Source organism: Cricetulus griseus, chromosome 3, assembly GCF_003668045.3.
Source record: "Cricetulus griseus strain 17A/GY chromosome 3, alternate assembly CriGri-PICRH-1.0, whole genome shotgun sequence".
Taxonomy (NCBI): domain Eukaryota; kingdom Metazoa; phylum Chordata; class Mammalia; order Rodentia; family Cricetidae; genus Cricetulus; species Cricetulus griseus.
In genome coordinates, this window is record NC_048596.1 from 75,177,276 (window position 1) to 75,196,868 (window position 19,593).

The window sequence follows — 19,593 nt, forward strand, 5'->3', positions numbered from 1 at the left end:
GGGATCTTCCCTAAGTCCCCAGGATAAACATGGCACCAAGAACAGGGGAAGAGCAGATACTGGCTACACAGTGCCCAAAAGCTACTTCTTTCTTCCTTCCCTCCTTCCTTCTTTCCTTCCATCCTTCCTTACTTCCTTTTTCCTTTCTTTCCTTCTTTCTTTTTTTAATATGCATTAGTGTTTTGCCATGGGTTTTAGGTTCCCTGGAACTGGAGTTACAGACAGTTGTAAGCTGCCATGTGGGTGCTGGGAATTGAACCTGGGTCCTCTGGAAGAGCAACCAGTGACCACTGAGCTCTCTCTCCAAACCCTAGAAGCTACTTCTTGATGGCTTTTTTTGTGTCCCCTCTGTGGGTGTCACACAGAGGGTTCTGTGGGTAATGTGCTCTGTACCCTCTCTCCATGCCTGATACTTGATAAATATTCCCTGAGTACTTAGAGAAATTTTTAATAAGCCAGGGAAAACCAGAAACAAACAAACAAACAAAAAAAACTCCAAAAAAACAAAAAACAAAAGAAACCTTGGTTGGTGGTTCTGCTTCTGGGAGACCAGGCTGTGTATATCTCAGCCCAAAAATGCACTCAGTGCCCTTAGCAGGATTCTCCACAGATACCCAGACTATGCGTGTATGCTGACTTTTTTCATCCTCCCACCTCGGGGCATGCACCTGGTTCTAGAAGCCACAAAAGTCAAGAAGCTGAAAGGGGATGCAAGCTGCATAGGGCAGAGCCAGGGCAGCTGTACCATTCTAATGTCCAAGAAAGCAAAGTCTGCAGGGTTTGGAGTGACTTCTTCAGGTTGCATGGCCTAGAGCCACCAAAGCTGGGGTTCACAGCTACATTCTTAAGTCCCCCCAACCTTCCCACTCCAATGGGTACTACTCTATCTTCTACCCAAGGAGAGAAGACAGTAACAGCCTGGACTTCATAGGTTCTGGATATGCCACCTGGTTGGGCTGGGTTTGGTGATAGTGCCCTGGGGCAGCAATCTGGACCAGTGTCTTGACACTGACTGTGGCCACCCCACATGTCTGCAAGGGAGAAGTCAGAGGCTTATGTCTAAGAGACACCTACACTCATGCATGCACACAGTGAGCTCAGGCAGACGCACACAGGTATGACAGTGGACAGAAGGCATGCACAGGCATTTCTCACACATGGATGTGCTAACACACTCAAGCCACACATGTACACACACATACCTACATATTCACACTGTAAATGTCAGGCTCAAAGGCCATCCAGCGACTACAGGCTTCTGACCTCTCCTCATCACAGCTGGCTACTGTATGCTAGCTGGCCTGGGCTCCACTGTTCACGGGTAGAGGGGTCCTGACCACCCACTGGCGGAGATAGCTGCGAGGGGGCCCTTCATCACTCTCCACGGGACTGCCACAGTCTGAGCCTGCAAAGCCGCTGTCAAAAGTGTCCATGTCCAGGCCAGGGGGTGAGCCTGCTTCACTCTCAGAGCCCCCTCCTGGGGACCCAGTTCTCCAGGGTGGGCCTGCTGTCCAGTCCCTTTCCACGTCAAGGGGCAGCCTCAACCTGTCCAGGAGACTGCCTGGGGAGCCTCCCAGCCTGAGGCCACCACCTGAGACACAGCCACATGACAGAAAAGTGGTGTTTGTGACCAAGAGCAGATTTTCTGCATTAGGGCCAGACTCTGGGCCAGCATCCAGGTTCAGGGCTGGGTAGCCATCATCTGTCCCGCAGGTACAGGGCCAGGCACATGGGCCCTCTGCATCCCCCACAGTCACTGTGTCGATGGACACCAAACCATACGGCCGGTCTCTCTCCTCACTACTATAGGCTGAATGCCCTGTGACAGCTGCCAAGGGGACTGTGCACCAGTGGGCAGGCTCGGACACCCCATCACACTCCAGCTGCTCTTCCAGACCTGGTGGCCCCAGGAACTTCTTTCCCTTGACCGGGTATGATGACGAACAGCTGTCATGCACTTGTAGAGCTGAGGTTGCTGTGAGATTCCGTGGTGCCAGCTCCAGGCTAGAGGCCGTGAAAGGGGTATCCACCCATTTCTATGAGAAAGAAACATGGTCAGAGGCTGGGGCAGATGCTTGGGTGTGAACAGACAGAGTCAAAGATACATGGACACTGGGACACATAGATGAGAGAGGAACAAGACACCAGCAGAGAGAGACAGGCAGGACCATGATGAACCCCTCTCCAGTGGGCCTCTAATACTGTCCTTCTCTTTCAAAGCCCGTGTCCCCACCTGCAGTAAGGAAGGACTGCCTTCGGTCTCATAATCACTCCAGTAAGCAGTGGTCAGCTGGGTGCATACCCTGTCTCCTGACACTTCCTGAAGCCTTCAGTTCTGCTGTGTATTCATACAGGAGTGAACATTTGGCCAGGAGTGAGCCCTGCTCACAGCTGTGTCCTTGGTAGATTTACCATAAATGCTTATGGATGGAGTGGATCAGTAACGAGCTGTGTAGAAAAGCCTTTAGGGGACACTGGACTGAGAATCTGGCCCTGAAGCCTTGAAACCCTCTTGCCTCTTGCCTGCCAGCATCTTGTTGAGGCTAGGAGAGTCTTCGTTGGGTTGGCAAAAGTCACCATGTAAAGTAAGATCTCTGTGGTGATATTTTGGTTATGATCTAACAAATAAAGCTTGCCTGAACATCAGAGTGCAAAGCTAGCCACACCAGTTAGCCATAGAGGCCGGGCAGTAGTGGTACACACCTTTAATCCCAGCCCTCAGGAGACAGAGGCAGATGGATCTCTGTTAGTTCAAGGCCACCCTGAGCTACACGAAATTGATTCAGTCTAAAAGAGAAACAAAACTCACACAGAGGTGATCTCAGCACTTGGGATCCCATGCCTTTAATTCCAGCACTAGAGAGGAATATAAGGCAGGAGAAGATAGGAGCATAGTGCAGTGTGAGGTTGGCTGAGACAGAGTCAATCTGGAGTCAGTCTGAGGACATGATCACCCCTTCAGTCTGAGCATTGGTAGAGACGAGAACTCTCTAGTGGCTGGCTGCTTTGCTTTAACCCTCAATATCTGTCTATGGGTTTTTATTACTAATACCAACTAGAATTCATGGTACAGACCCCAGTTCTGAGAAGGTCCCCTCATAAAACATCTCAGAACCACAATGTTCCCCTACCCCTGACCTGGAGTCATTTCTTAGATGTGTGGCCTTGAGCTAGACCCTTGCTTTCTCTGTGTCTCATTTTCCTCATCTATAGAATGGGCCCATCCACGACAGTATCCTGAGGATTGAGTGAGGTAATGTTTGCTTGCTGACAGTGCATGTCATACAAAATTAACAGCAACACACACACAGTGCAGCAGTGCTGAGTTTCAGGGCTAAGAAAGGGGTGTGGGCATGCCCTTGCCCTGCTCTGAAAGGCCCACTGGCCACTCTGAGCCTGATCCTCCTCTTGGAGCCCCAGTGCTGCTGGGAACCCACTGCAGGAGCTACTGTAAAGGTGCAGCCACAGGCCAGGTGCACAGCAGGTGTTCCTTGGGTGCCCTGCTGTCTGACTTCCGTGGGCTGCTGCAGGTGGCTGTTCCCTATCCTGACACCACATCCTCTCTTCGGTGCCTCCTGCCCTGCTGGGTTTGCTCAGCAGTGCTGGGCAGACACTCAAATGACAGTACTTGGCAGGGAGGGAGAGGGATGTGTTGTAGGGTAAGGCAGGTCCTTCCCAGGTAGGATTTGCTCCCTACCACAGATCAAGGCCACCACAGGAAACACCAGGCATCCAGCTCACACACCCAGGGCCACCCAGTTTGCCCACTTCCACAGTAACTCTAAACTGGAAATACATCATGATGCCTACATCTAAGAGCAATTCTGCCCCTTGCAGAATAGGGAAACTGAGGACTGGTTCCAGATCAGGTTGGGCCTGAAGACTCTGGGCTCACAGAGTGGTCTTGGGGTTAGGGTGAGAGTTGGTAGGGCTCCCCCAAAGGGCAAACCCTCCAGAAGACACATCCAAGGTGGCTCACCTTGAAGTTCCCGTTGTGTTCCCAGTATAGGGGCTGGAAGAAGCTCTCAGGGCTGGGCACTGGTGCCCATACCTTCTTCCATAATCTGCAAAGAAGGGGGTGAGTAAAGCCTTGTGGCAGCAAGTAGAAGGTCTGGCCTCACTGCTTCAGAAGCAACAGCTTCTATTGCCAGACACCTTCCTGCCCACCCATCAGTAAAACGGAAGCAGCAGTTACCCTCACCCCCAAGCTTCTTGCACATTCTCAAGCTCCTGCCTTTGCCATCTAGTGCAGGCTAGGTCTTGACTTCCTCATCTACCATGATGGGGGCTGGGAGAGGCCCATGCTGCCACCATCAGTTGTGACTGGCACACTGGTCTCTCCCTTCCAGATTCTCTGTCTCTGTCTGAGCATCACATTGGAGGGGAACACAATGAGTGTGTGCAGAGCCCCATTGTCGTTTATCAAAGGACTCTGCACACAGCAGCCTGCCACAGCACCTGTGCCAAGGAGGTGAGCTCTGTTCTGAATCATTGGCCTCCTTTCTCTCCATGGCATGCAGAGCAGAAGCCCTGTGTGTAAAGCAGATTGCAGATCACCCTTAAGCTGAATCTAAGGGATGGAGAGGGGTGAGTGATCACCCCTTGGGCCTCAAAGTTCACTCTCTGGATAAGGTCACAATCAAGGTCCCCTCAAAGAACATGAAGTTTCTATCCCCACTGTTGTCACTTTATAGTTGTGTGACTTTGGGCAAGTGCTTGACTACTCTGTGCTTTGGTTTTCCTTGTATGAAGAGTAAGGTATCCGCAGTGTGCCAAGGTCACACGGCAGCCATGGAGCTGGGGCAGGAGTGTCACTACTCTCACCAAGTCCCCTGCCCAGACAGAATAGACCTTGGTTGGAGGGGCTGTGGCCCAGGATGACCCCTTCTCTGCCTCCCCGAGCCCCTGGCCTCACCTCCAAGGCAGGTGGTTCTTCAGACCCATGATAATCAGGACAGGGGCCGAGACAATCAGGAGGAGCAGCAACAGGTGAGGGTCCAAGCCTGCCTTGGGCTCTGCATAGAGAGCAAACCGTGGGTCCAACAGAAAAGTCTCCTGGAACTATGTGGGTGGGTGTGCTGGGTTTGGTGGGGTGGAATGGAGGGCTGGGAGGAAACTGAGCTCTGATCCCTCCCTTGGGGATTTGTGGAATGACCCCTCCCCCAAAGGCTCCTGTATCAGAGATAAGGTCCCAGCCTGGATGCTACGGGAAGGTGGTAGGACCTTAGGACTCAGAGACTAGTGGGAGGAGGTTAGGTCATTATGGACACACTAAAGGAATATTTGGATCCCAGCCCTTACTCTGTCTTTGCTTCCTGATTACCATGAGGTAAACAGTGTCATACACTCCCCCGAATGCAACAGGTCAAGACCAGGCTGGAGAAACCCACAGAAACAGCTGGCCTGAACAGGGGGTTGCTCATGGACCCCAGACTGATATCTGGGAAACCAGCATAGGACTGTTCCAGCATAGGAGGAAGTCAGTTATTGGAGGTCTGGACAATCTATGGGGCCACTGGTAGTGGATCAGTATTTACCCCTAGTACACAAATGGACTTTTGGAGCTCTCTCCACATAGAGAGATACTCTTTCAGCCTAGACACACTGGGGAGGGTCTAGGCCCTGCTCCAAATGATATGACAGACTTTTAAGATCCCCCATGAAAGACCTCACCCTCCCTGGGGAGCAGAAAGGGGTTGGAATAGGGGGTGGGTGGGTGGAGGGCAGGGGAGGAGGGGAGGGAAAGGGAACTGAGATTGACATGTAAAAGAAGCTTGTTTCTAATTTGAATTTAAAAAAAAAGAAAAAAAAAGCAATCATGACCCAAACCATATGCTAAAATAACCCTTCTTTCTACTCTACCAAGTTGATTATCATATCAGGTATTTTATTCTCATCCCAGGCAAGTGGTGTCATCTCTCTAAGCTTTAGTTTTCTCTTCTGTAAAATTGGGGCAATGACTCTCCCTTCAGAGCCAGGAGTTAAATGTACCATCAGAAGCAGCAGTTCCCCTCATGCATCTGGGCATGAATAACTGAGCACACATCTCCCAGCCACACTGGGAACCTTGGGCTTGTGAAGCCACAATAGGACCAGATTTAGTACCAGAAGTGGGGTTTCCCACCAGTGTCACACTTACCCTCAGCCTGAAAGATGACAGGGTTACTCCACTCACTCCAGGTCCCTCTGAATGAACTGCTTGTCTGGGGTGCTGCCCGCACCTGCAGCTGGTAGGTAGAGCCTTTGAGGAACTCTTCAGGGAGAAGGGAGGCATTCCGTGAGTCCACTGAGATCAGCTTAGTTACCGGCCTCTGCCAGGATGGAAGGAACATGATGCTCTGTAGTTACCCAGGACATCAATGGAGTGCCCAGTCCTCCCACTGGAGGAAGCATGCATCCCCGACTAGCACTGCCTGGAAAAGGGTCTCCCTCTCTGTGGCAGTGGACACACTTCCAACTGACAGTGTCCTGGGAATAACGATGGCCATCCCTGTACATCACTAACCAGAAGCTTCACAGACAGTAAGCCCCTGGGCTCCATGTCTCAGATAACAGAGGACATCCTCAACAGTGTGCCTTTTTGGAAGTCCTTAATTAAACCATCTTGCCAAGGGACAGCTATAGAAGTCTCCCTGGGAACATTCTAGATGATGCTCTTTATGTAAATCTCCAACCAGGGCCATTATAATAGATATATAATTCTAGAAGCCCAAAGCTTTGTCTAACAGTGGGCCATTCTGGAACTTTCCAGCTGTGCCCTCTTAAGTAGCCTTCACATTTGAAGCAAGTAGAATGTTTCCAAACTTGCCCCACTGTAACCAAGGTGGACCTTAGTGGAGAAGTCAAGGTGGAGACATAGTGAGGGGTGCCCTGGCCCAAGGAGGAGGTAAGAGAGGGTTACATGCTGGGAGGGTGTGCCAAGTCCTATTCCCACTATGCTGGGACCTGCCAGCATACCCTTGCTTCTCCCACCCCAAAGCCCTGCCACCTCACCGCAGCATAGGGGTCTCCGAGGTTCCAAAACTGCAGCTCATATTGTAGCTTGCCCATCAGCACGTAGAAGGTGGGATCTTCATAATTGGTGTGCCAGGAGATAACATAGCGTCCAGAGAAGGTCACGGTCACATTGAAAGGAGGAGCTGGCTTGACTTGGAGGAAGACCCAGAAAGATGAAAAGGGGTAAGGATCTGCAGGAAGCAGATTCTCCCCTGACATTTCCCAAAGACCCTGGGAGGCTTTGAACAAAGCACTCCCTGGCCACAGCCCCTGTTCATTTGGACTAGATCTGGGTAAAACCTTGGCTGAAACAGTGAAGTAGGCCTGGGGACTGCGGGGAAAGAGACAACACATTCAAACTTAAAGGCCGGAGCCAGGACTTAGGCCCAGGCCAGCTGGGGGCAGGCATATAGACAAGATCCTCTGTGATTTCTTAGGAGAAAAGGAAGAGTAAAGCAAAAGCTGGAACTCTAGACAGCTGAAGGAAGTTTCTTAAGAAATGTTAGTGCCTAATGTGAAACATGCCTAAGCAAGGTGCCCCCCTATTTGGCTGTTTTCAATTTCTCTCTTAAAGGGGTCCCATACCACATGGAGATGCATAAATATAAACAGATACATACTCTGCCATGTACCAAAGCTGCTGACCCAGCTAGCGTAGGCTAGCGTAGGCTCTAGGGACAGCTGCAGCCAGGTCCACCCTAGGGCCCTCCTAACCTTAGGCCCCTCCCATCCAGCTGGGAGGGTTCCATGTTAGCTGACTGGTGCTCATTCACTAGAAGCAGAACCCTAAAAGGTCATGTTTAACTGGTCTTCACGAGGTATACCTTGTCCAGAGTCAGGCAGACAGAGAGGGCTAAGCTGGGCCCCACCCTACGTCTTTCCAAGCCTCTGATGTTCCTCTTGGACATTTAGACCAAATTCCATATCAAATCATCACACCTTAGCTAAAAACAGGGCATCTAAGAAGGACACTCTAAGGACAGTGGGTTTTGATGGCATGAGAAGAGCTTGCTTTGAGGTCTGAGAAAGTCCTGGATCCTCCTCAGCTTGGGGTTCATGGTACTCACTGCTCTCAGCCAGGACAAAGCTGCCACAGTCCTGGGAGTTGTTGCTGGAGTGGTCCATCATGTTGACAACGAAAACATCATCGGCCATGAATCCAGACAAGGGCATGTGGCATGTGTACCGCACATGTGTGGCATTGTGGCTCGACCTATGCAGGCTGCAAGAGGTTTCCTTTTCCTGCAGTTCCTCGTATTCATCTTGCCTTGAGGGACGGAGTGGCCAGTCATGACCAGGGACAGTGGAGTTCAGTGCCCAGAGCAGGGCAGGAACTCAAAGCATGAGAGTGAGAGGGGCTGGAGGTAGGGCTGGGGGTCATGGTCCAACCAACCCTCTCCCAGGGACAGTCCCCTCTCTGCGGCATCCGGCATGGTCTGAGTCCAGACACTGCTTGCATACCTCAGAGGACAAGTCGCTCACTACCTTGCCCAGGGCAGAAGCTTTGGGAACTGGGGCCTAAACCTGTCTCTGTCTATTACGGTGAATAGACTGCTGTCCTCTAGGAAGCCTAGGCAAGTTCCTCCCTCCTTTCTGTCCACCACCACTGAGCACCCCCAGGTCTGTACTTTGAGGCATGTAAGCTTCATTCTCTGCCCTACAGAACTTCCAGGGACACTGGTCAGGTGGAGTAGTGGTAAATGCCTTGGCTCTTGAACTCCCACTGGGCAGAAAGGATGGGCTTTAGAGTATATATAGAAATCCACGGAAGTTTATTTTCTTCCTTCCGCATATGTTCAATGTCTGAACATGACCCCCCCTCCAGGACTAATGTGGATCTGCAGACTTATTTAGTTCTTTGCTGAATTTTCTGTAATACAAACCTTGCCAAACAACATTGTTCATGCAAGCCTCCAGGCCTGGACCACTATAAGGCTGTCTGAAGGTATTACCCTCTCACCCACTGTCTCTGAGCTCCATCCCTCTCACACAGCTGCCAGAAGGGCCTACAAAGCTCCCAGAAACCTGCTGCCCTGCCTCGTGCTGCCCTGACTTCATAGTTTACTATTCTCCCTCACTCTGGCTCTCTTACTCAGGCCACAGTAGCTGCTGAACTACATTTGCAGCTCTTGCTCCCCATGGCCTTCACACATGCTGTGCCTGCTGCCTGCTGCCTGACCAGCCCAGCTGAACATCCATGGCTCCCCACCCTGCAGTCTTGAGTCTTGTTTGGGTCCTCTACCCCTACAACATGCCAGGATGAACACATGAAAGGCAAGTGGTCTCTATCCTAAGCAGCATGTGGGACCATAAGCACACCGGCTACAAGACTTTGGTTCAGTGGCTAAACCTCTCTGAACTTCAGCTTCCTCATCTGGAACACAGTAGCAACAATTTCAAGGTCATTCATGGTGAGGACACAGCACCTCCTCAGTGCTTAGACGATCATTGGGCACTGGCCATCCCAGGGCTGCTAATCCAGGCAGGACTATGAGGGCAAGAGAGTATGACCCTTGGGGTAACCCTCGGGTGGGTGTGGTCAGCCTTCGGCCTCCTATCTGTGTGTTCCAGGTGAGTCCTGTGAGCTTGGTCATCTGTAAGGTAGGGACCTGGCTCTCAGTTCACAGTCTCTGTGAGTGACATTGCTGGTGGCAGGGATGGGCCCTTGTTTGTAGCTAAGCTTCCTGATGAGCATGCCACAGGTCAGCTCAGCCCAGGCCTCTCTCTCACCCCGCCACCCTCTCTGAGCAGTTCCTCAGCCTGGGAGGCATGGTTACTTGATGGGGGATGTCCTTCTGCATGCCGTGAATATATGTTTCTCTTTTTGGTTGATGATTAAAGCTGTTTTGTCTAATGGACAGGCAGGATGTAGCCAGGCAGGAAGTATAGGAGGGGCTACCAGACTAGGAGAATTCTGGGAAGAGGAACACAGAGAGTGAGTCTCAAGAAGATGCCATGTAGCTACTGGGAAGATAAGGTGCCTGGACACTCTCCACTAAGCCAACACCATGTGGAAGTACATAGATTAATAGAAATGGGTTAATAATTAAGAGAGAGTCTGCCAATAAGAAGCCTGAGCCATAGGCCAAATGGTTTACAATTAATATAAGCCTCTGTGTGTTTATTTGGGTCTAAAGGGCTGTAGGACCAAGTGGGACAGAAACTTCCATCTTTAGCTACTCACCAGGTGAGAATGAGTGTGTTGGGGTGGAGGTTCCATGTCTCCAGGACACAGGTGACAGTCCAGAGGTAGTCAGTGTAGCAGGTGAGGTTCAGGCAGGCCTGAGCTGGAGGAATAGCAGAGAGGCCTTTTTTTGGGTGAGAGACAGTAGGAAGGCCGGGGCAAGCTGTCTGAGGCTGAGGACAAGTTAGGGCAGAGTCACAGGCTGGGATGAAAGCTTGGAACACAGGGACTCTTGTTACTTGGAATTCCTTGTGTGAGTTCCAACATTTCAAGACTGGTCATAGTGATGAGGTTCTTCTGATGTGGAATTGGGCCCCCTATTTGGTCCCCAGGCCACACTGTCCCTTCAGAGGGTAAGACACTCTGAACTCCCCATAGGCAGATAGACAGATTCCCCGAGGCCAGAGAGAGTGGCACAGGTCATTGTCTGAGCCCATGGCCTCAACCAGGGGAGGGGCTTAGGGAGGATGGTGAAAGAGTGGGGAAGACTTCTGTGGTTTATAGGAAAGCTGGCTGTGCCACTGTCAATGACAGCATAGCTACCAAGATAAGACCAAAGCAAATGCCGCAGTAGGGACTGGCTGGAAGAGTCACCTCTACCCTCACCCTCCCACCCTCCACCCCAGCTATTTGTTTCACTTTCCAAATGGCAGGTGCAACAGGCACATCTGGCTTCCCAGCACTTGGGGAATGGAGGCAGGTGGGTTGCTAATTCAAGTCCAGCTTAGGCTACACAGCCAGACCCTGTCTCAAAAGGGAAGAAAAAGTATCTAACTAATTACTAAATCAAAATAATAGAGAATTCTAAATATTACCCCTCTGTCAGGTATGTAGTTATGGAAGATGTCTAGGGGAACAAAGAGAATAATGGAAGGGGGTCCAAGAAAAGGGAAGCTGAGTGGGGACGAAGCAGAGGGACTATGCTCTCATGCATAAGAACATGATAAAGTAGGGATGCAGTCATTGTCCAAGTTTTGTTCAATGTTTGGCCAAATGAGCAGAGCCATTTTGGATTTTGCTTTGTAAAACTGCATGCCAGCACCCATATCTTCTCCCCACACACTGGAAATGAGCTTTTAATAAGTGGCTTCTTCCTTCTGCTTCCTGGCCCATGAAGACCCTGAAACCGTGGACTTCGTTTCAGAGTTCTGAGCTAGATTCCAAGGCTAGACCTGGGCTGTAAAGGACAGCACCAAGGCTCCAAGGGAAAACCGCTTTCCTGGGCTGCTGAGCTCTGTTCCCGGGAGCAGCATCTTCCCATCCATATGCCCGGTAGACTCTCCTGGTGAGTCCCAGCATTCTCTCCTAGGCTGGCCCCAGAATCTTTCTCACAGTTCTTAGGTAGACCGGACCAATGGCTCAGTGGGTAAAGGTGCTTACTGCCACATCTAACATATTGATTTCAATCCCTGGAACTCACTTCCTGGGGGAAAGGTGAGAACTGACTACTGCAAGTTGTCCTCTTTGGCAACATGCACAGCACATATACATAGGAAGGGATGGAGAGAGGGAGGGAGGGAGGGAGAGAGAGGGAGGGAGGAAGGGAGAGGGAGGGATGGAGGGAAGAAGGGAAGGAGGAGAAGATAAGGGAAGAAGGAAGGAAACAGTATAATACAGTGCCAGGACTTGTACACAGTAGACAAGTACTTACTACCACTGAGCTATAGGCTTGGGATGGGACAAGCCACTGGGGGCAGAAAAAGCAGAGTCCATAGACTGCTGAGAGGTGCCTGCTAAGGCCAGAGTGTGTGAACAAGCCAGGCAGCACCCCACAACTCGATGGCACCCAGGCATCCCGTAGAGGTTACTACAGTGTGCAGGATGCAGCCACACCCTCACTAGGTTTCCGTGGCCTCAGGATTAAACCTGCCTCCGTGCTATCCCTAAGCGGGCTACATAGGTCCCCAGTCTACACAGATCTCCAGCCTCCACACCCACATTTGGGTGAGGTCAAGCCCTTATCGCAGACACTGCCACATAGAGCAGCCACTTGACACAGCAGCAAGCTGGGGCAGGAGGATTCCGACAACATACTGAAACCTTGTCTCAAAACCCCCAAATGAATGAATGAATGAATCAATGAATGAATGAATGAACAGCAGCACAGCAGGTGCCTGGGGCCCTGTTAAAATCAGGATATATGTGTCCCATCAGACAGTCTGACCACAGAGCATGTGAGGAGGTGGGGCCTCCAAGGATAATAGCTCCTCTGGGGGTCTAGTGGTATTATGGTGGCTAAAGGTGCCAGATTCCTCTGTGCTCCCATTCTGCCACCCCATCATAAAAACAAGAGGCCCAGCACCACACTGGTAGTAGATGCCTAGCTTCACCAGCCATAGAGTACTCTGCACCATGACCCCGAGCGCCCAGCCCTGGGACTACAAGACATGTATGTGGGTTGTGACCATGCATGTACTCATGCAAATTATAGACAGAGGGTTTCCTCAGTCTTTCTTGACCTTATCTTTTTGTTTTTGTTTTTGTTTTGTTTTTTGAGATAGACTCTCCCACCCAGCCTGGAGCTTACCCATTTGGCCAAAGCTGCCTGGCCAGTATGCCTCTGGGATACCTCCCCAATGCTGGGATAATAGATATGCTCAGTTGCACCAGGTCCCTTCTGTGGGTCCTGATGCTGGAATGACAGGCACTTCACAGAAGCCATTGTCCTGCCCAGGTATCTGTTCCTCATAGTTTATCTTAGTGCCATGGGACTGAGGCAGACCTAAGAGTCAGGCAGCCACCCCCAGAGTAGCCACGGGGTTTGCATTCTCTGTCTCCTCCACTGATGACATCCTAACCAGGCTCCATAGGAGGAGCAGGAGGTGACATTCTAGCCTTAGTGTGTGACAGGGGTCTGTTACCCAAGTCCTACTCTTACCCCCTGCCCCCAGTGCAGGCGCTATAGGGGCTTCCAGAGCAGGCAGGGTGTCACCAGCAGAAAGGGAAATCAAAAGCCGGTCCTGTTTCCTGCGGGAGCTATTTAAAGTGCTGGATATTTCGGTAAAAACCAGAGTAAATGTTGCTGAGTCTGCAGAAGGTCAAGTTCCCCTCACCCTGGGTGGCCTCTCACTTCCTGACTCTTGATGGGGAGAATGCCCTCAACAGGACTCTTGACCTGCAGCTCTGATGCCTCCCCTTGGGACTGCTATCAAAGTTTGGCTCCTCTATCTCCACCTCCTTTTCCTCCAGCCTGCTGAAGGTTCATGACCCAAGTGAGAGTCTTGCACCAAGGCCAGGACTTTCTTGCCATGATGGGGGAGAGCTTTTTTGTTTACTGGAGCTCTTTGGTTCCCTGGGTTCTAGACAGTAGAAAACGGGGCTTTCAGCTTTTGTGCCAAGTAGACAGAGGCTGTAGATTGTGAGTCAGTGGCCAGCAGCCATGACCAGGAGCCATTTGGCTGGCCCCTGCTCCATTTTGTGGGAGGAGATGGGCCCACCCCCCACCCCCACCCCGCTGCCATGGGACTGGGACTTACCTCCCTGGAGGATCAGCAGGAGCAAGGGAGCAGCCAGGCCCTGTGGCATGCTGTGTCCCAGACCTGCAAGACAAGTGTGTGATATGTGAGGTGAACCAGCTGCAGCCATGCACTGAGCAGCCTCCCCACCCAGGGTCTGGCCTTGCCACATCAAAGGACTAGTCTAAGGCTCACAAAGAAGCCCCCGGTTGAATAATAAAGATAAGGTGAGCCCACAGTAGGTGGGTGGGGAGGGTGCTTCTTATTCCAATAGGAGGCCCAGCTGGCCTACACAGGCACACGAGGAAAGCAAGGCCACCAAACAAAGCTGCCCGGAGCCCCTGACTGGCTGAGATGGACAAAGGCCATTGTAGGACCAAGGAAGTGATGATACTGTGGGCAGAAACCCATAGATGGCCAACACCAGGTTCCTCCTGCCTTTTGCCTGTGGAAGTGCTAGCCCAGGAGTACCACCTGCCCAGGCTCAAGAACCCCATGCAGGCCTGCTCCTCCAGATTGGAGCTGGAACCAGGACCTTGAGGGAAGACAGCCCATGCACAGATCAGGTCAGACCCATGGCTTTTTCCAAACACCATCCCTAATCCCACAATAAGACAATGCTTCGCCTAGGGTTCCCCTAGATCCAGCAGCGCTAACTGGGCTACATGACCACCACCAAAGAAACAGTATAGGGGACCAAGGTTCAGATGGCCAGCTGTATGCTCCAGGCCAGCCTCTTGCTGTCTCTGGGCCTCATAAAATGAAGTAATGAAGGCCTGTCCAGAGCTTTGTAATAATTCAACCAGCTAATGTGCAGAGAAAGCTGGGTCTAAGTTCTGCCACACAGCAGAGCTGTCTGAGCTAGAGCAGAAGGCTCTAGAACAGAACCCCAGGAACAGTGTTCCCAAGGGGCTTTCAAAATGCCTCACCCTCAAAAGTATTTATTTAATGTTTTTCTGTAAATGGCCTTAAACATTTGACTTCAACCCCAGTCTAAAAATTACCACTCATGGATGCACACTTTTTCCACAAGGGTGTATCTCCCCCCTTTCCTTCCCTTCCCTCTTGAGATAGTCTTAACTATGTAACCAAAGCTGGTCTTTATCCTGCGAACTTCTTGCTTCAGCCTCTGCCTCTAACTATTGTAACTATAGTCATTGCTCTAACATCAGTATTAGAATAAAACATTATGGAAAATGTCAACTTGCTGCTTCAAGTAACATTGATCTTGGGTGGCCCTGATCTTGGGAGGGCCCTGCCCTCCCAAGTCCTGTGTTATGGTTGGGCTGTGTCCCTCCAACTTTGTGTGTCAGAACCTAACACCCAAATCACACTTTAACAGAATGGAGGAGATAAGGATTTGCTGAGGGCATGAGGGTGGGGTCCATCCTGGCATTAATGAGTTTTAAATAGAGCATGGCCCGAATGGAACTCAGTGTTCAGCATTTGCCTACACACAGGGGAGTCCCTGGTTTCTGCCCCCCGGCATCGGGAAAGAAAGATGAGGGAGGAAGGGGCAGGAAGGGAGGGAAGGAAAGGGAAAGAGATCCAAGCTGGTGCACCAGCTGTGCCTCCTCTCACAGTCCTCTACCATGCTCTGATGATACTCCTTCCCTTGGGCTCCCCGGGTGCCAGAATCTCAGCTGAACAAACTTCCTTCTCATTTCCCAGTCCCCGGTGTTTTGTTACAGTGTCAGACTGAACAAAGCCATGCTATTACAGTCTGAAGAGGTGACTCCTGACCACAGGAGGGTGGCTCCAAGCGGGCCCTATTTTACAATGTTAGACCTATGACACCAGCACCAGCACAGTGGAGAACTCTGTCACATCTTAGTCGCAGGGAAAGTAGAGAGCCTGCCCTTTGTCAAGAGCCTCTTCTCCCCCTCTTCATACTACAGCTTTGCACAAGCCACCGGCAGACAGCAGATGCTCTGCCTGCCCAGATTGCCTCATGACACGCCTCATAAACTGCATCCCCTCTGCATGGCCCACAGCAGGTTCTGAGCCAGGCCTGGTCAAGTCAAGCACCCACTTGCCTCAGTGTGCCCTGCCACAGTGATTAGATAGAGCAAGACACAAGCTCAGGGAAGCCGGTGGCATCCAGCCTGACCTCCTCTCTAGAACTCTGGCTCTGATGTTTTTTCTGGGCACCTACCAGAAACCTGCAGCCACCTTGGTCATCTCTTAGAGTGTACCTTAGCTCGAAGTTTCAGGGGGTTCAGCCTGTCCCAACAGGAAGGTGTGGTAGAGCAGCTCAGACAAGGTGACAGGAGTATGTGGCAGAGGCAGTTCCCATCATGGTAGCCCAGGAAGCAGGGAGCAAGGCAGGAACCAGGGTGAGTATCACCTTCAAAGGCTCATCCCCCAGAGACCATCTTCCTTCATCCAGGAGCCCCCCCCACCCCCCAACATAGGGACAAGTATTTAAATACATGAGCCTGTTGGAGACACACCAGATTCAAGCCACAACAGCAGGGCTACATTAAGAACGTGGATCAGGTTGTATCTGATGTCCATATCTGAACCTTCCATTTACATGAGCCCAAACACCCCTATCCTCCAACACTGTTATATTCCCATTGCTTTTTCCAAAGAAGCCTGGCATAGAAGAGTGGAGGAAGGGCCCAGCATTGGCAGTCAGCTGATCTCTGAGCCTCCTGTCCAGTGGCCTCAGTTGCCAACTCTGAAACGGGCACATTCTCTACCCCTGAACCTTCACAGCTGAGAGCAACCAGTGGGGTGTCAGAGGTGAACATGGAGTCCTGCTGAGCCCTGGCAGCTGTCTGAATACCCCACTGTTCTCATCTGCCTTCTGCTGCTGTAGTAAACACCATGGCCAAGGGCAACTAGGGAATAAAGGGCTTATTTCATTTTATAGCTCTCAGGTCACACTCGATCCCTGAGAGAAGTCAGGGCAGGAACCTGAAAGCAGGAGCTGAAGCAGAGGCCTTGGAGGGGTGCTGCTTCCTGGCTTGCTTCTCAAGGCTTTGCTCAGCGTGCTTTCTTATACAACCTAGGACCTGCTTAGGGAAAGCACTACCCATGGTGGGCTGAGTTTCCCACATCAATCAATAAAATGTCCCACAGGCTGCCTTCAGGCCAGTCTAATGGAGACATTCTCCACATTGAGGTTCCCCCTTCCCAAATGACACTAGCTTGTGGCAAGTTGACAGAAACCAACCAGCACAAATACCCTCTCCAAGCACCGCTGCCCCCGGTGCCTGGCTGCCTCTGCATAATGATTCCTCTCCCTGTACCACAGCCCTTCCTATCCTTACATGCTGCCTTTGTGGCTCATTTGCTCTATCTAGCTGGGCTAGAATGTTCTAGAACCCATGTCATTCACTCTTTAACTTTCCATGGTGCTATTTCTACTTACTATCTTTACCTTGCCAACCATCGTTTTACTCCAATTAACTTGTGTCAAAAGAAAATAGTACATTATCACCACTGACAGTTAACCAGGATGGAGCCAAGAGGCAGTGGGCAGCATGCTAGGGACGTACACTGTGGAGCTGGCACAAACTCTGTTCAAACCCAGACTTCGTGATCTCAGGCAGGTGGTTAACTATTCTGAGCCCCCGGCCCTTATCTGTGAGTGCCAAAGATAAAGTTTCCATGCTCTCAGAACCTTTGGGAAATTAACTTGGTACTTGTGAAACAGTTGCATCAGCCAGCAGCAGGCTCAGGGTAAAGGATACATGTTTGTTTTAATTACATTAGTCTTGTGTATGTGTGTGCTCTCATGCAAGTGTATGTGCGCATGAGCATGCCAAAATACACATATGGAAGTCAGAGGACACCCTGAAAGAGTTGGTTCTCTCCATTGAGTGGGTTCCAGGTATTGAACTTGAGTCATCCAGCTAAGCACCTTTACCAGCTAAGCCATCTCATGGGCTTACATAAAACTTCCTTAAACAAATGACAATCAGCTTGCTGGAAAGCTAGCCCGGCCCTGTGAGATGGAACAGCTGACAGAAAGAAAGTACAGCCCAGCCACACCACCTTCCCAATATTCCAGGAGTTGGAAATTCCCCTCTGTTTTTCTTTAAAGTAGGGGGCAGGGTGTCAGAAATATTGGAAGATGGCTAGCACCAAATGTGGATGCTGGCTTTCTGCTTTGAAGGCTCTTTCACACTCCTGCTCCATGGTCTGAGGACATGCCAGTGGCTGTTGCACCAAGGGAACAGTAGCTGTCAGTGCTGAAGGCATCCCGTCACTCCCTCCTCACACTCTGAGCACCAAAGGGCTCTTCTCATCCCTCTTTGCCCTGACTCCTCTTCTGGGATGCACATGAGGTTCACAAGAAAGGCAGGGAGTGTTCCAAGAGCTTCTGCAGACCCTCACAGTGGGAAGCAGAGGACCTGAAATCTACTACATCCCAGCTATGTGTTTGGGGCAGGTTACCTAGCTGCTCAGATTCTGTGTTCTCCACTATCGGTAGAGGTCAAGGGCCTTAGCTGAAGCTGGTTGTGAGTGCTGAATGCATTGTTGCATGGGGACCTATCAGAGTGTTTATCTACCAGGCCCCAGGCCTGTGTTTGGGATGATGCAGACTAATAGCTAACCGCATTTCAGGAACTCAGAGGGAAGTGGAGAAGGTTAGGGGTAGCAAATGAGACTGAAAATGAGGGCCACAGAGAACACAAGAGCCTAACCTCTCAGTGAGCAGAGAAATGCAAATAAAACCACAACGGCTTACCACGGACACTTTATCAGATGTCATCTGGCATCACTCAGCGTCTGATACACAGGGACTGCTATTCGTGGCCAGGGAGAGGTGGCGATAGCACTGGTCCAGAAAATAGTTTTTTTTGTGACCTAATGAATGCAGAGCGCGGCTTCCCTAAGAGGCAGCCCCACCATGCCCATGCTCACCAGCATCTGAGAAGCTAACAGAAGCCTCGCCAGGCTTAGTACTGAGGAACTAGCAACACCTAAGTCATCTTTAGTGGGGGATGGAGAAAACAAGTGGGGCTTTGGAGTCATTTCCATGGCTCACACTCACAGCAAAGCAGGTGACTCACAAGATGGAATGTGTACCGAAAAGAAGTCAAGAAAGAACGTGAAGGATGATGTCATCCTTGTCATTCTTGGAGACACAGTGAAGTATTCCACGAGCTGTTTAAGTGGATAGATGTCTGTTGTTTGTATAAAGGAACTTGGAGGGAAGATAAGCATCCCACCCCCCCTTTTTTTTGAGACAGGGTCTCGTTACATAGCCCTGGCTGGACTATAACTACGTAGATCAGGTTGGTGGCAAACATGCGAGTTCTGCCTGTGTCAGCCACCTGAGTGCTGGGAATAAAGGTGCATGCCACTGTGCCCAGTTTGAAACACTGCATTTTGAACAACACACAGAAAGAAGAGGCTGGAAAGGTGTTTCCATGGTTTAAGAAAGCCCAGTGACAGACACTGTGTGGTCTTTTCCTGTGTCTAACCCTTCTCATAGCCATTTAAAGGCAAGCAATTTCAGCACAAGCAAATCTTTGTGTGAAATACCATGTGCATTGATGATCTGCACTGTGGGGTGGTGGTGCACTCAGGCTGATGCCCCTACTAAGAGGCACTGGCAAGCCTGAGGTGAAGTGGGTCAGCCAAGTGAGACGGAAAATGACAGAAGGAACAAGCCTTCAGATCCTTCTCTTCCCTCTTCAATGATTCCCCAAGTCATTGAAGATGGGCAGCCAGAAGTCCGCCACAAAGCACTTGGAGATGGGCTGAGAGGCCACGGTAGCTTTCGGCAGTTTCACAAAGCTGAGGGAAGAATTGGGGCTGGGACTGGTCAGTACTCAGTCACCCAGCAAAGGCTGAGAGGCAGGAATCCCGACTAGCTCAGAATCTGCCATCCCAAGGAAACGCTGTGTGTGTGTGCTGTATGTCTGTTAGAAGGAAAGGGAAATCTATCTGGAAAGCATCAGCTTCATCCACATCTTCATTCCCGGTACCCGGAGTTCC

General features: G+C 50.9%; 1 protein-coding gene across 1 annotated transcript; it reads right to left on the minus strand.

Annotated features, from left to right (window-relative positions):
* Positions 1-272: 272 nt before the first annotated feature.
* Positions 273-18,577, minus strand: Il21r (interleukin 21 receptor). The gene is given in 9 exon segments (XM_035441301.1): positions 273-2,036; positions 3,980-4,064; positions 4,916-5,015; positions 6,134-6,311; positions 6,994-7,148; positions 8,064-8,263; positions 10,181-10,283; positions 13,657-13,719; positions 18,338-18,577. Coding segments are annotated over 8 exon segments (1,614 nt in total). The 5' UTR covers positions 13,706-13,719; positions 18,338-18,577; the 3' UTR covers positions 273-1,292.
* Between the last annotated feature and the right edge of the window lie 1,016 nt (positions 18,578-19,593).